This window comes from Charadrius vociferus, unplaced genomic scaffold, assembly GCF_000708025.1.
Source record: "Charadrius vociferus isolate BGI_N301 unplaced genomic scaffold, ASM70802v2 scaffold743, whole genome shotgun sequence".
In the NCBI taxonomy this organism is placed as follows: Eukaryota; Metazoa; Chordata; class Aves; order Charadriiformes; family Charadriidae; genus Charadrius; species Charadrius vociferus.
Genome location: NW_009647747.1, coordinates 195,140 through 208,292, shown reverse-complemented (window position 1 = coordinate 208,292; position 13,153 = coordinate 195,140). Strand labels below are relative to the sequence as shown.

General features: G+C 47.2%; 1 protein-coding gene across 1 annotated transcript in view; it reads left to right on the top strand.

Annotated features, from left to right (window-relative positions):
- TCF4 (transcription factor 4) overlaps positions 1–13,153 on the top strand; it is a 237,581-nt gene that overhangs the window by 195,810 nt on the left and 28,618 nt on the right. Inside the window, exons 8-10 of the mRNA XM_009882047.1 lie at positions 1,761–1,866; positions 4,144–4,277; positions 7,842–7,974. Coding sequence (XP_009880349.1) covers positions 1,761–1,866; positions 4,144–4,277; positions 7,842–7,974 — 373 coding nt within the window. The remainder of the gene's footprint in view (positions 1–1,760; positions 1,867–4,143; positions 4,278–7,841; positions 7,975–13,153) is intronic.

Here is a 13,153-nt window from a genome sequence, read left to right as displayed (position 1 = left end):
GCCGGCTGGCCACACTCTGCTTGATGCCATTGGCCTTCTTGGCCGCCAGGGCACATTGCTGGCTCATGGGCATCCTGTTGTCCCTCAGGACTCCCACGTCCCTTTGCACAGAGCTACTCTCCAGCAGGTCACCCCCCAACCTGTACTGGTGCATGGGGTTGTTCCTCTCTCGGTGCAGGACCCTACACGTGCCCTCTGTACCTGTCGTGCAGTTACACGCTGACACGTGAGTACAAGGTTCCCTCTGGTGGCACCAGCGCGATGGCAACGATGGCATCCCGCCCGGTGCTCCCGCCCGGCTGGCGGCTGCGCGGTGGGTGCTTTGGCTGGTTGGGTGCAGAGCTCCGTTGCCTCTGGTTTTACCCATCCGAATGGCCAGTTTATGATAAGTTTCATAAAAACTGCTTAATTCAACATTTATGAAAGTACTGAAGATAGATGAAAGGTGTAGAAATAGGAATCTCACCAATCAATCATCCCGTTGAAAATGAGCACCCAGAATGATAAGAATGAAGATAGGCTTTTCATGTACATATGGTCTGCTAGATAGAATGATTGAATATTCTTGCATTTTTAATCAAAATGTTCCTACCATTGCACTGTCACATTCAAATTATTTTCTTCCACCACTGAATATTAGCAGTCTTTTCCCTTTGGCCGTGACCCGCGAACGTCGGAGCAGGCGCTCTGCCAATTTTGTGATCCGCTGCCTGCTTCAAAATGGAGGCAGGAAGGTATCCATTTTCATCAAGGAGATGACAGTGCTTCAGTCTTCCTGACCATCTGGAGAGAGGCACCTCCAGCGCGGAAACAAAGCGCCGAGGAGCAGAGCGGGAGCATAGAGGCAGAGGGAATAAACTGCACTGTAAATAATAAATTACCTTATCACCCTGTGTTGGGTTGGGGGTTTTTTGGGTGGGTTTTTTTGGGTTTTTTTTTTTTTTGCAGGGGGGAGGGATTTTTGGGGGGGTTTATTTTGGTTTTAAATGCCGTCCTGGTTGAACTAACCTCCAGCAAGGAACGCAAGCAGTGTTTTCTAAAAGGCACGTTGCAGAAAGCTCTGGTGTATTAGTAAACAAATGTAAGTAAATTAGTGTTTTGGCACACGTACTAAGTTTATTGCACAGACAAATATAATAAGTCCTTAGAAAGGAGGAGTTTTTCCCCTGATGTGTACACACACTGTGTTGGTGGTCTTGTGTAGATCCAGGTTTTTAATAGTCCTTTCAAGCTGCTCTGGAAAGAGCTCGATCCATGGGAATTTAATATCCCAAGATATGTTTGTAATTTTCGGTGTTCTTGATAATGCTGTTTTTCTAAATTTCTTTTTTTTTTTTAGTTTGGGAAATAAAGTTTTTGAGTGCCTTGCAGTGCTTTCAGTTTTGTTCATAAGTGGGTAACGTCTGTACGCTTTCATACGAGAAAATCAGCATTGTTTCAAGTTCCTGTTTATTTAAGCTCCGTAATGCTCTAGGAAGAACATATGTACATCTGTTTGTTCATTTTATTTACAGAAATACATAGTTTGACAAATACCTTGCAAATACCCTTGTTTAAAGCTGGAAAATGTCAGGCTGGAGTTTTCTTTTGAAGCTTCAAATTTATTTTCCAGTCACACGTATACTGAGAGAAGTATTTTCTGTGTTCTGAGAGAAGAATTATGCGGTGTTGTGAACTGATTTATACTGAGCAAGGTAAAAACTCGATATTTCTTTCCTGCTTCCTGCTAAAGGCATACTAAATTAGTCTTTTTTCCTTAGGTTTATGCCCCGTCAGCAAGCACTGCCGACTACAATAGGGATTCACCAGGTTATCCATCCTCAAAACCAGCAGCCAGCACTTTTCCTAGCTCCTTCTTCATGCAAGGTAAGGAGCCGCTTTCAAAAGGAAATCTATTTTGCATACGTTTTCTGCGGTTGGATTTTGGTTTATGTGTAGTCCAGACACGCTGCAATATCATCCTGTGGTCTGTAACATTACCATTAAAATGAAGACCTGGACGTCTTCGGTTGACCATTGTGCCTCTGAACGTCGTGGTGTGATCCTGCAGGGCAGCAGCATCCTGAATAACTTGCCAACCTCTTATCAGCTGAGCTTCTTGGAGCAGTTTTTCCCCCAGCGTGTGCGTGTGCACGTGTATTATGCGTGTTCTTAATGCACACAAATTTGTGCGTGTCCTTTGGGCATTGTTGTTTTACGCTAACGAGAAAGATTTTGTCCTATGTAAAGCGTACGGTGCTACGAGGACGTCTGTTTGCGTGCGTATGGAATTGGAGCAACCTTTTTAGAATGAAGCTGTTTCTCTCATTGGAGGATGGGTTAATAGTTCCCGTGTAGTCGCTGCTACCATGTTGCTCGTAATGGTTTATGTGTCAGTACAGAGAAATTTGATAGAACATAGTAAATAAAATTCCTAGAGTTTGGAAAGATCCACGCAGAATTAGGGTACGCGTCTTTTGCCGCATTCAGGGCAAAATAATTAGCTTTTAAACACTTCTACATATACTCTGCTTTAGGCTAAGTTAAGGGTTAAGTAAATCCCTTTGCTTCAGCAGAACTGCTAGGCTGAAGTATTTGCAGGGCAAGGGATTGGGTTTTATTCTGTATACTTATATATACACTTTCCAATTCCCACCCTTAGGGGAAAAAACCCACCAAACCACCAACCCATTTTGTGTCCCCACCGCCTGAAGGTCGTGGGTGCTGCTCAGCATCCCCGGGGATGGCTCAGCTCCCTGTCTCAGGGTGACCGTCTCCTGCGGCGCTTTGCCACGTCTCCATCTCTTCATCCGAGGGTGCTCGTGGCTGGGCAGTGGCAGGCAGGAAGGACCAAGGGACCCCTTGCACCGGGGCTGGGGCTGGAGCGCTGTGAGGAGGGGTTTTGCTGGTCCTCCACCGGCTCTGGTGGGTCCTCATGGGAGGGAAGAGGACATCGTTGCAAGCAGCGACCCCTTCCATCGCCTTTTGGGTGGGGGATCTGCATCTGGACCATTTCCTGAGCGGCGGTGGGAAGTGTGGACCATGACTGAACGGTGCTCTTGGCTTAACGCGCCCAAAGAGCAACCTGCTCTGAAACTCCTATGGAGTTATGAAGCTGGGGACTAATAGGGTTCTAATTATATCAAATATTTACCCTTTGGAGTGCTCAGCCGTTCTGTGGGTTTAAGTGTTATCCTCTCGCAGATTTGTATTGAAGACATAAATCTGAGTTAAATGACTGTTCAAACAGCCCTGGGAAGGTGATGCTGGAAGTGCCGCTGTGTTTGAAGTGTATAAATAAGGCAGGGCTGTAGGTGAGACATAATAATTTTTTATTACACCAACTCCTGTAGTTTGAAAAAAATGGCTTTTCCAGCCCACATACCCGTCTTTGGGGTCTGCTGATCATTATGGGAAAATTACCTTTTTTTTCTCGGGTTGGTTTTTTTTTTTTTTTATTAACACACTGGCATCCTTCCAGTAGGAAATACATTCCACTGCATTATTATAATTCTATTTCAGCGTGCCTAGTTAAGTGCAAAATATGCAACCACCTTTTGTACGTGATAAAATTTGGGGAGCCCTTTTTGTACCCTTCAGTGCGTGTCGTGCCTCGGCACTGACCTGGCCCGAAGGGCGAACGCCGCGCGTAGGAGGTGCAGAGGCACAGCTGGGAAATCCCTAAAAGGAGAGACCATCCAAGTGGTGCTACTCTCTTTTTAAACAAACACGGAAAAAACCAACAGCGAGACAACTCGTAAAACTTTTGGGATGTGGAAACACTCGAAGTTCAGGAATTATCAGATCCTTTACCAAGCTGAGGCTTCTCCAAAGCTCGTTAGCCCGTCCTCGTTCTGTGGGCTTCGGTCTCTTTTGTTTCAATGCTCAGACTGTTGTCTCTGATGAGATTTGTTATAACGGAGTTTGCGCACTTGAGTTTACGATACCAGAGCAGGAATAAAGCAGCGGGAGACTTTCAAGCTGAAGTGATGTGACTGTAGTGAAGCACTGCAGGATGACACCAATATTTGCCGTTGCTCAGTTCAGCTCCGTTTTTGTTAACGTACATGGTCTTATGCTGAAGCGGCGTAGCCCTGCGGCCTCGTTAGCCTCGTTAGGACGGAGTTTGCACAACGCCAGCAGTGTTTCCCTCCTGTGTTACAGATGGCCATCACAGCAGCGACCCGTGGAGCTCCTCCAGCGGGATGAACCAGCCCGGCTATGGGGGCATGCTGGGCAACTCTTCTCACATCCCCCAGTCCAGCAGCTACTGCAGCCTGCACCCGCACGACCGCTTGGTAAGGCACGAGGGGCACGCCTCGCGGTGGGGGACGCGGCTCATGGTGGGGGACACGGCTCGCAGCGGGGGGCACGTCATGCCCAGCCGCTCACAGCACTGACACGGCTTCCAGTTGGGCTGCGGAAACGTTCTCCGCTCACCCTTGTGTGCTCCCAGCTCTGCAAAAAATTGCCGTAGAGATTTTCTTCAGGGTCCTCAGAAAGAAGGAGAGTTTTCAGCCGAAGAGTAGCCCAGGCTGGGAAGCGCCGGGAGCAGAGGAGGTTGCCTCTGCCCTTGGCAGAGTGGTGGTGAGGTCCCGGCACGGCTTCCCCCAGGTGCAGAACCCGTTTCCACTGGGGATCACAGAGAATCCGTGGCTGCCCCATCCCTGGAGGTGTTCAAGGCCAGGTTGGACGGGGCTTGGAGCAACCTGGGCTGGTGGGAGGTGTCCCCATGGCAGGAGGGGGGAACTGGATGATCTTCAAGGTCCCTTCCCACCCAAACCATTCTGTGATTCTATGATCGCCGCCTCTGCACGTATCGCAGCCCCTCCTAGTGCAACTGGGAAGGGAAAACTGGAGGAAAAAATGGTCACGCAGACCGTTCCTTCAGCCGAGGCTGCAAAAAGAGGGTTGAGCCTGCGTTGGTACCCTCTGCTCGTCCGGTGGCCACCAGCCTGACGATGAGCCGCACGCACCCCTGCTTTTGGGGGTATGTAATTGATGGCAGTCAGTGTCCTTCGCTGGTCTGAGTTTATAGGTAACTATCTAGCATCAATTTTCTGCTTTAAAAAAGGCAGTTTTTTTTATTTTCTCTGGTACATCCTGATCCCTAGCAGGAGGAAGTTGCTGGGACCGATTCCATCTATTGTATTGGAATGGAATAAAATCAGAATTAAATCTTATCTGAGTACAGCTTAGGGGATATTCTCCTAATATCGCGGCTGAATTGATTGTGTAGAAATAACACTGGGTTCCATCTCAATTCAGTTTTTTGGTTTTCTTTTGGTTTAAGTACGAGGTAAAGAAATGAACGGACAGCCGAAGTAATTTTTCTCAGAATGTGTTAAACATTCCAAGTAATGTTTTTCTATTCTGTACCTCTGCTTTTCATTCTTGAAGACCGTTAAAAGGGAAAAGTAATGAGGAGTAAGGGCGGAAGGAGTCCATTGCTGTAAAACCTTGCAGAACCATCTTTCGGGGAATAAGAAGAATTAAAAGTCACTCTTGCAAACTGAAAATTAATTTGCAAAACAAATCTTTAAAGTCTCACATTTAACGAGGTTAGCGCACTGCTATGTAAAATTAATAGGAAGTCAAAAGCAAAAGAAATTGCCTCAAAAACTGCTTAATCATGTCTTTATAAAAGGCATAATTAAGGCACTGAGCAAACTTAACGTTGCTCTGAAGTGACAAGCATATATAATAAAAATTGAGCATAACTCTTAAAACCCAATTTAATCTAATTTGTTATCTAGGCTGGTACTCATTCATCAGAATTAGGTGGCTTTTCGTGGTGGCAGCTCAGGGTAGAGGTAAGACAGCAGCGTGTCTTCAGTGTCTTCATGGCGCACGTCTGCAAACATTTTTGCGTTGACGTTTACCTCGATTCTGCATTTCTTGGTTTTGTAACATGTAGGGGTTCTTGTGAAGCGCTAAAATATTTCTGCGATATAGGGATGTTCCACCTAAATCCCCCAAAATGTTTTTCTGTGTAGATAGTAGTATATTTACGCTAAATTTCAGAGAGAGGGAGGACCACTGATTCCAGTCCAAGTTGTCGGTGCTGACGATGCTCGTATTGGTGATTTATTGTGTATGTCTGGACTGGGAGAGCCTTCCGTATTTTAGGTAACACTGGGACAGAAGAGGGGCAGTGGTACTTTAAAGACTCTCTGCGGAATTTCTGCTGGAGCGTCAGTGAGAGGTCAGCAGCTTGTGCTCAGCTGGAGCATCCAGGAGCGGTCAGCTTCTCGAGGAAAGTTTGAGTGATTTCAGTTCGGGTCCCTGCAAACGGCCTTTACTTCTCTGTGCCCTGTAGCGAAAGAAAGAAAGAAAAGCTGTTGGTTATTATTTTTACTTTCTCGGCTGTATCGGTGATTTTCTAAATAGATGCACCGACTACAGAGAGCAGCTCTCTGTTAAGCGATAATCAGATGCCGCGTTTTCCCGAAAATATTTGGGCGAGTGGTTTGACGTCTTCCCCTGCGAAAGGAGAAAATCCCAAACCAGCACTTTGCTGCGTGTCACGCAAGAGCCGTTCAGCAGAGGAGACGGAGCCGCTTGCGTTCAGACCGCTGGCCTAAGCGCTCCGCGTTCGCTCCGTGTTCCGTCCCGTGAGAACCGCTGTTGAGCTGTGCCGTTTCAGCCACTTGGGTTTGGGGCTGAAGTCCTGGCGTGGTTTGTAATGAGTCAAAGCCTTAAAATGTTAATTCAGACCTCAGTCAGAGCTGATGGTCGTTTTTCCATGGGTAAGAAAAATAGGTTTGGGCTGTGTTGTTTACATTCTTTGAGAGAACTTTCAAGTGTTCAGTTTCGTGGCACTTAATTACAAGAAATGCTGAAAAAGTAACGAAATGGTACAAACGAAGGGATGTTTTCAGCCAGCTTCCCCTGAACCACCTACGGAGGCCGAGGGCACATGGATGCTCTTGCTCTAACACTCCCACGCCTCGATGACCAGTGCCTGCCACGTGTCGCCAGCTGCCCGTGTTTCTGAGGAGGCTTTGTATCAGCATCTCCAAAACCCAGAGGTCTTCTGCGGGACCGTTGCTGGGGGCGATGCTGTGATAGAGATAAAAGCCGGGCATGTTCTAGGACCTGTCTGCACGCAGTGTCTCACACCAACTAAGAAAAAAACCTATTCAACAGTGACAAACAGCGCTAATGGAAGCCAGGTTTATAGTAATGCAACTTCAGCAAAACATTTGACCACAGCGATGTTGTGGCACAGCGAGGAAGGTTTGTGTTGATCCGGCCCTATAGCTCCCAAAGTCTGGGGTGTGCTGCCCAGACGCTCGTCCCACGCCTCTTCGGAGAACTCGATCCATCGCCTTTTCGATTGTCTGTCGCACAGGTGCCGCGATGGGAGGGCAAATTGATCCAGTTGATTACCCGGGGCGCTGGGGTGTTTCCTTACGGCCCGTTTTGTACTACCAGCCACACGCGGCTTGTAGTCAGATGTTGGTTTTAATGTTGAAAGCAGTGTGGGGTTTCTACCACTTCCCTTGGAAGGTTTCGCCTCCAGCCAACGGCTGTCCCCATCAAAAAGGTTTGCTTGATGCATCACCTCACTTTTCTTTCTTAATTCCTTCTCGTTACACCTCTATGGTACCATCATCAGTTACGAACCTTCCCCTGTGGATATTTATCCCTATCGGATAGGTGTGTGCTCTGTCTCCTCCAGAAGATGTCAAATTTGGCTAGAAAAAGGTGCTCCATCCTTAGTCTTAGGGCAGTATGCCACTTCTCTCGGTTGGGTGAAGTACGACAGCACTTGTTGACTGGGGCAGTACAAGCTGCCTGCTGCCTTCCGTGGTCACAATAATTAAAATCTTTCTTTTGTTTTATCCTTTTTGCCACAGAGCTACCCATCACACTCCTCAGCAGACATCAATTCCAGTCTTCCTCCGATGTCCACCTTCCACCGCAGTGGCACAAATCATTACAGCGCGTCTTCTTGCACACCCCCTGCCAACGGGACGGACAGTATCATGGGTGAGTTGAGGTCGCCCGAGGCTCTCCCTTTCCCTCCTGGCTCCCCTCTGCGCCCTGTGCCCGCACCAAAGACCTGAAATCAAAGAGCTGAAATCACGGGGGAGGGGTTTTGGATGGTATGTCTGGAAGGACCAGCTCCTCAGTTCAGTAGGTGCAGAGAGATAGCGAGAATTTCATGGAAATAAATAGATCATAGTTGACCTTCACCTCCTTCGCTCACGCATTTTGCTACTGCTGCTTCTTTTTGTGAGTTAAGGACAATTACAGCAGAGCCCTTTGCTTCAGAGTTTGTGTGGAAGCCATTGCGGAGCTAAGTGCCCGATCCCACCGGTTTTGAAGTCTGATTTGATTGTCTTTAGTGATTTAATCACCAGCGGTGCCACGTGAGGTGATACTTGTGTATCGCGACATTCGTCCCCTTCCGTTCTTGGCTGGGTTTCCACGTGGGGTGGGGGGAGCGGCGATGGCAGCGTGTCCCTGCAAGGCAGAGAGCCACCTCTGACGTTGCGGAGAGGGACTCGGTAAATTAAGAGCATACCTCTCTATACTTAACTATTTGGCAAATACTGGTTCATACTTAAATACAGGAAATAAAAAAATATTGCTTTGCCTGTATCTCAAAGAGCAAATAAAGCTAATTAAATAATTGGTAAATAGGGAACACATCGCTGGACACATGTTTCGGATTACACACATGATTCTGTGTTGAATGACTGCGAGCAGGACTAATGCAGTAAGAATGGAGGGTGGGTTCAAACATTAACACATGGGCATCATATTTTTCAAGATCCCTGAACAAAGAAGAAACTAAATACGGTCTCTTCTTAATTTGTCACTGTCTGAGAAAAACATATCCCATTTCAGGATAGCATTGCTGTGCTCAATCCTGCCGTCCCATTGAGAGTTCTTCCTTTACAATGGATGGCTGCTTCTGCGCCCGTGACGTAGGGAAATCACTCTCTCTTTCTCCCTCGGAAGAAGTCTGCTAGAGTCAAATTGAATTCAGCCATCGTTGCACCAGTCATGCAGCGGCCTTACAGCTCACCCTCAGGGACACAAAACCTTGCGGAGGGCTGTACGGAGGCAGGAGCACAAACGCGGTCTCCTGCCCCGCTGCCTCTGACAGCCGCCCAGAAAAGTGCCCCCAAATTTCCCATGTGAAAAATGCGTCCACGTTGTCATCTGGATTCACCTCCAAAAACACACAGTGTGTGTGAATCAGAAGAGCGACGATACAAAGATGCGGATTTTTTTTTTAGCAGCTGTAAATATTCAACCAGTAGTGCCGCTGAGCTGTGTCTGCACCGAGGGCTGGGGAAGTATTTCTTGGATCTCGATGTGAGTCCTGTTCTCCTCCGCCACCGGGGAACCTCCCCTGAAGTCTGGGCACGCACTGTCTCCTCCCCGGTTTTCCCGAGGAAGCCGTCTGAGCTAGCGCTGCCGGGAGCCAACGCGGCTCCGTCCCGGTGCTCGGGCGGGATGATGGGCAGCGCGTTGGCGTCGCCGCGCCATGCCGTCCCTGCGTGGGGACACAGGGCACCGCGAGCCGGGCTCGGGCAAATGAGCTGCGCTCCCTGGTGGTCGTGCAGCTCTGAAAGGCAGCAGGGAGAAAATCCTTCCAAGGGACCGTAGGATGGCGTTGGCAGTGGTTAATTTGATGCTAAGCGTTGGCTTTTTATTTTCAGAGGTCTGAAGCGGCGCGATGTTTAAGCAAGCTATAGAGACAGAGCGCCTTCAGCATACGCTCTGCGAGTCTATCGCATCCGTCTGATGCGCGTATTAATCCCGCTCGCTGCTTTCCCTTCTAATGACGTGTTGTTTGTATGACATTATGCACTGTGACATGCAGCTTTTCCAGGAGAAACATTATGTGCATTTCCCCTTGAGGCACTGGTTTCGCAGTAATTTTATTACCAGCGCAGTCACATAATACCGCACTGTATATTTTACAAGAATGTTAAGCTTCCAGTTACAGGAGGGTGGTGAACTGTCGCGCAGTGTAAGAAGAATATGCCTTTTATCCAGCGATGTCACTTCCTCATAATTTGGGAAGATCATCAGCTGTGAATACCGAGATGGCGCAAGTTTTTCCACTCTTCTTAACATAGAAACAGAATTTCCAGTCTGCTCTTTGAGAAAGCCCTATTCCATCAGAAGAGCGTGAGTTTGTACTAGAATTTAAACTATAAAAAGTCTGGCTGGAATTCTCTAATAGAAGGCTGCAGCCTATCGGTTACACTAGATGCCTCGTGTGATATAATTACACTCGCTGAGATACCGATTCCTGCAAGTTTATTCGATAATCTAAGATTTACAATCGGAATCCCACCAGAAGGATGTGAAAAGGCTGTACTTCATCATTCTGTCCCTTTGCCTCCCAGTCCAGGATCGTTCTGCGCAGAAACACGCTGAGAAAGTTATAGGAGATTAACTCTAACAATAAACACGCTCTTCAACAGAGTTAGAATCAATCCATCAGACGGTTGCGGTCTTTCACGATGGCCTCAGTACATTAATAGTCTGGTGAGTGGGGGAATCGCTCACGACGGCTTTGGCGGGACGTTTTCAAGACCTGTCCTACAATCCCGGTCCCGAGTTATCTTTGTCTTCTGCATCACGCCAAAATGTGCTGGTGCTTCGTGGGAGCGGACACCTGCCTTTCTCAGGGGGGAAGCCAATGTTTGGGCTGACGTGTGCGTAGTTGTGTTCTCTAATAATAAGTACCGCTAGACCAGTTTGAGGAAATAAAGACTAGCGTAAGTAGATAAGAAACGCCTTACTGCTTCAGACGGGTGGTCCAGCTAGCTTAGAACTGAGCAACAAAATGTGACCTTGGCCATTTCTGCAGCTCCCGCCCTTCGGACCGCCCCAGCAGCCGGGACTGGTGTGTTAGTGAGGTCGGAGGGGACATCCCTGCCTGGTTCTTCAAACATCTATTTCTGAACCTGTTGTCCGTGCAATCATCTGATCGCCTTTGAAGCTGCTGAAGCTGTCTGCTTGCATGGCTTCCCCTGGCTGCTCGCTCACCTCCTGCTCTGTGGAGATGGACTTCACTTACCTGGTTTTAAATTTCTTTTCTTGGAGGTTTCCTTGGGTATTCCTTTGCTCTTGCCTCAAACCCTGGTCCATCATTGATCGGTTAATTGAAACCTTTCTTGAAGTCTGGATTTGGCTATTCGTTCAATTAAAGCGCAGTGCAGAAAGGCCCGGGATAAACGGTGCCCTTCCACATTTGCAGGAGTTTTGTAGTGTTCCTTGCATTAACGCGTTCAGTGTTTTCCATAAAAACTTGAGAACTTCAGTCCTTGGTCAGACCAAACGCTCATCTATGCAACAGCCCTGTCTCCAGCACCCAGCAAAGGCTCTGAGGATTTCGTTGGGAGGAATATAGACATACATGGTATTTTCCCAGTCGTTCCAGTGCTGGATGCAGCGCTGAGCATTTAGGAGGCTTGAGTTCATTCTTCTCCGTGAAGTGACCCAGCCTTTCCTGAAGGCTCAGCCTGGCCCGGTGATGTTACACGTTTGTGAAACGGTGCTCCTTCTCTTTCGTTTTGACTCTTCTCCCTCAAGACCTGATGTGGTCCTCCCTCCTTCTCATGTTCCCATAAGCCCCAGATGAAAGCCTTTCTGCCCTTTTGTTAGGGTTTTTGTAGCCTGCATCATACCCTGCTGTAGCAGTCCCTTTTCCGAGCTGGAGAATCCACATTTATTGAGTTTGTCTTCTAAAGGAACCACCCTCTGCTTTTTCTGACTTCTCTTTGCTTCTTCTGTTCTGTAGACCGTGATGCTCTTCCTTGATGGACTTACCAGGTCTTTGCTCCATATCCAAAATATGTGTGTCGTGAATCCATAGAGGGACTGGGTTCTCTCTGCTCTTTGCCCAGTCGTTGCTCGTGGTTGGGGTTTTCTTGGGGGCTGGTTCTGCTGTTTAACCATCGCCTCAGCTTGTCAGCTAGTTACGTTTTCTCCTCTTTCTGGACTGGTTGTTCGGTAACTGAGAGCCCTCTTGTCTGTATTTATGGCATAAGGCTTTTTTCCCCCCGTGTTTGTTGCCTGGTGTGTTTTATGTATGTATGGCATTTATTGCCCAGCAAGTTCGTGTTACAAGAGCTGCTCTCTACACGTAACAGTGTATTTTGTTGTCCCGAATCAGGATCTTGCCAAACGTCACAGCCTCGGCATATGCCACGTCTTTTTCCAGGCCATGTATGAGTATGTCGAATAGTACAGATCTGCACAACTGGGGTAATACTGGTAATACCCTTATAAAGCTAATTTAATTCCTTCTCTTGTAGTCCCTCTCTTCCTCAGTTCTTAATCTGCAAGAATATCCTCGCTTCCCGGTTCTGAAGACAGTTTAGTTTCGTTAAGAGCCCTCGGGAGGTGGCTTTGTTAAAAGCTGAGAGTACAAAGCCGTTATATTTACTGGATCTCCTGCGTTGACGCGCTCGTTGTGTTTTTGAAAGAATTTAGATTTGCAAGACATGCTTTCCTCCAGAAAAGCAGTGTTGGTTGTGCAATGTGGTGTATTTATGCAGGAGCGTATTCCTCTGTTATCTTTCCTGGTAGAGAAGTCAGATTTAAAATCTTGAATTCACAAAACTTCGTTTTCTGTATTGGTTTTTAATATTTTCTACCTTCTTTAGTGCAGCACGAGGTTGATCGAAGCAGTTGGTTTTACTCTGCAATTAGGAGTTAGACAGTTTTGTGTTTGAGTTCCTTGAGAGCTCTTCGAAACTTCATTTGGCTCTTCTTTATTTTCCTTTTTATTGATTTATTTTAAAGCTTTTACATTGACACTTCAGTTGGAGCCAATTTTTCTGACTAATCCCTTGTAAAATATCATCTGTCCCGTGGCAAGGCAGATGAAAATAATCTGTTGAGCATTTCTTCTATTACCCATTTTTTTCCTTGAATTCTTCTGTTGAGTCTTGGTTGTTTGCAGGTCCTCCCAACCCTCTATCACGGTCCTTCTTTCTGATGGGCTTGAAAAAGCTTTTCATATTAACTTTTAAACCATTAAAAATTGCTCTTTCAAAGTATTTTTTTTTTGGTCTTACATGTAATTCTGTTAAATATTTCTCTTAAGATGCTCCACCTCGCTCAACTTGTACGCATCTTGCGGTTGTCTTCCTAAAGCTGTAGGGAAGTGGAGGAGCGCTTGCTGGCTGTGATG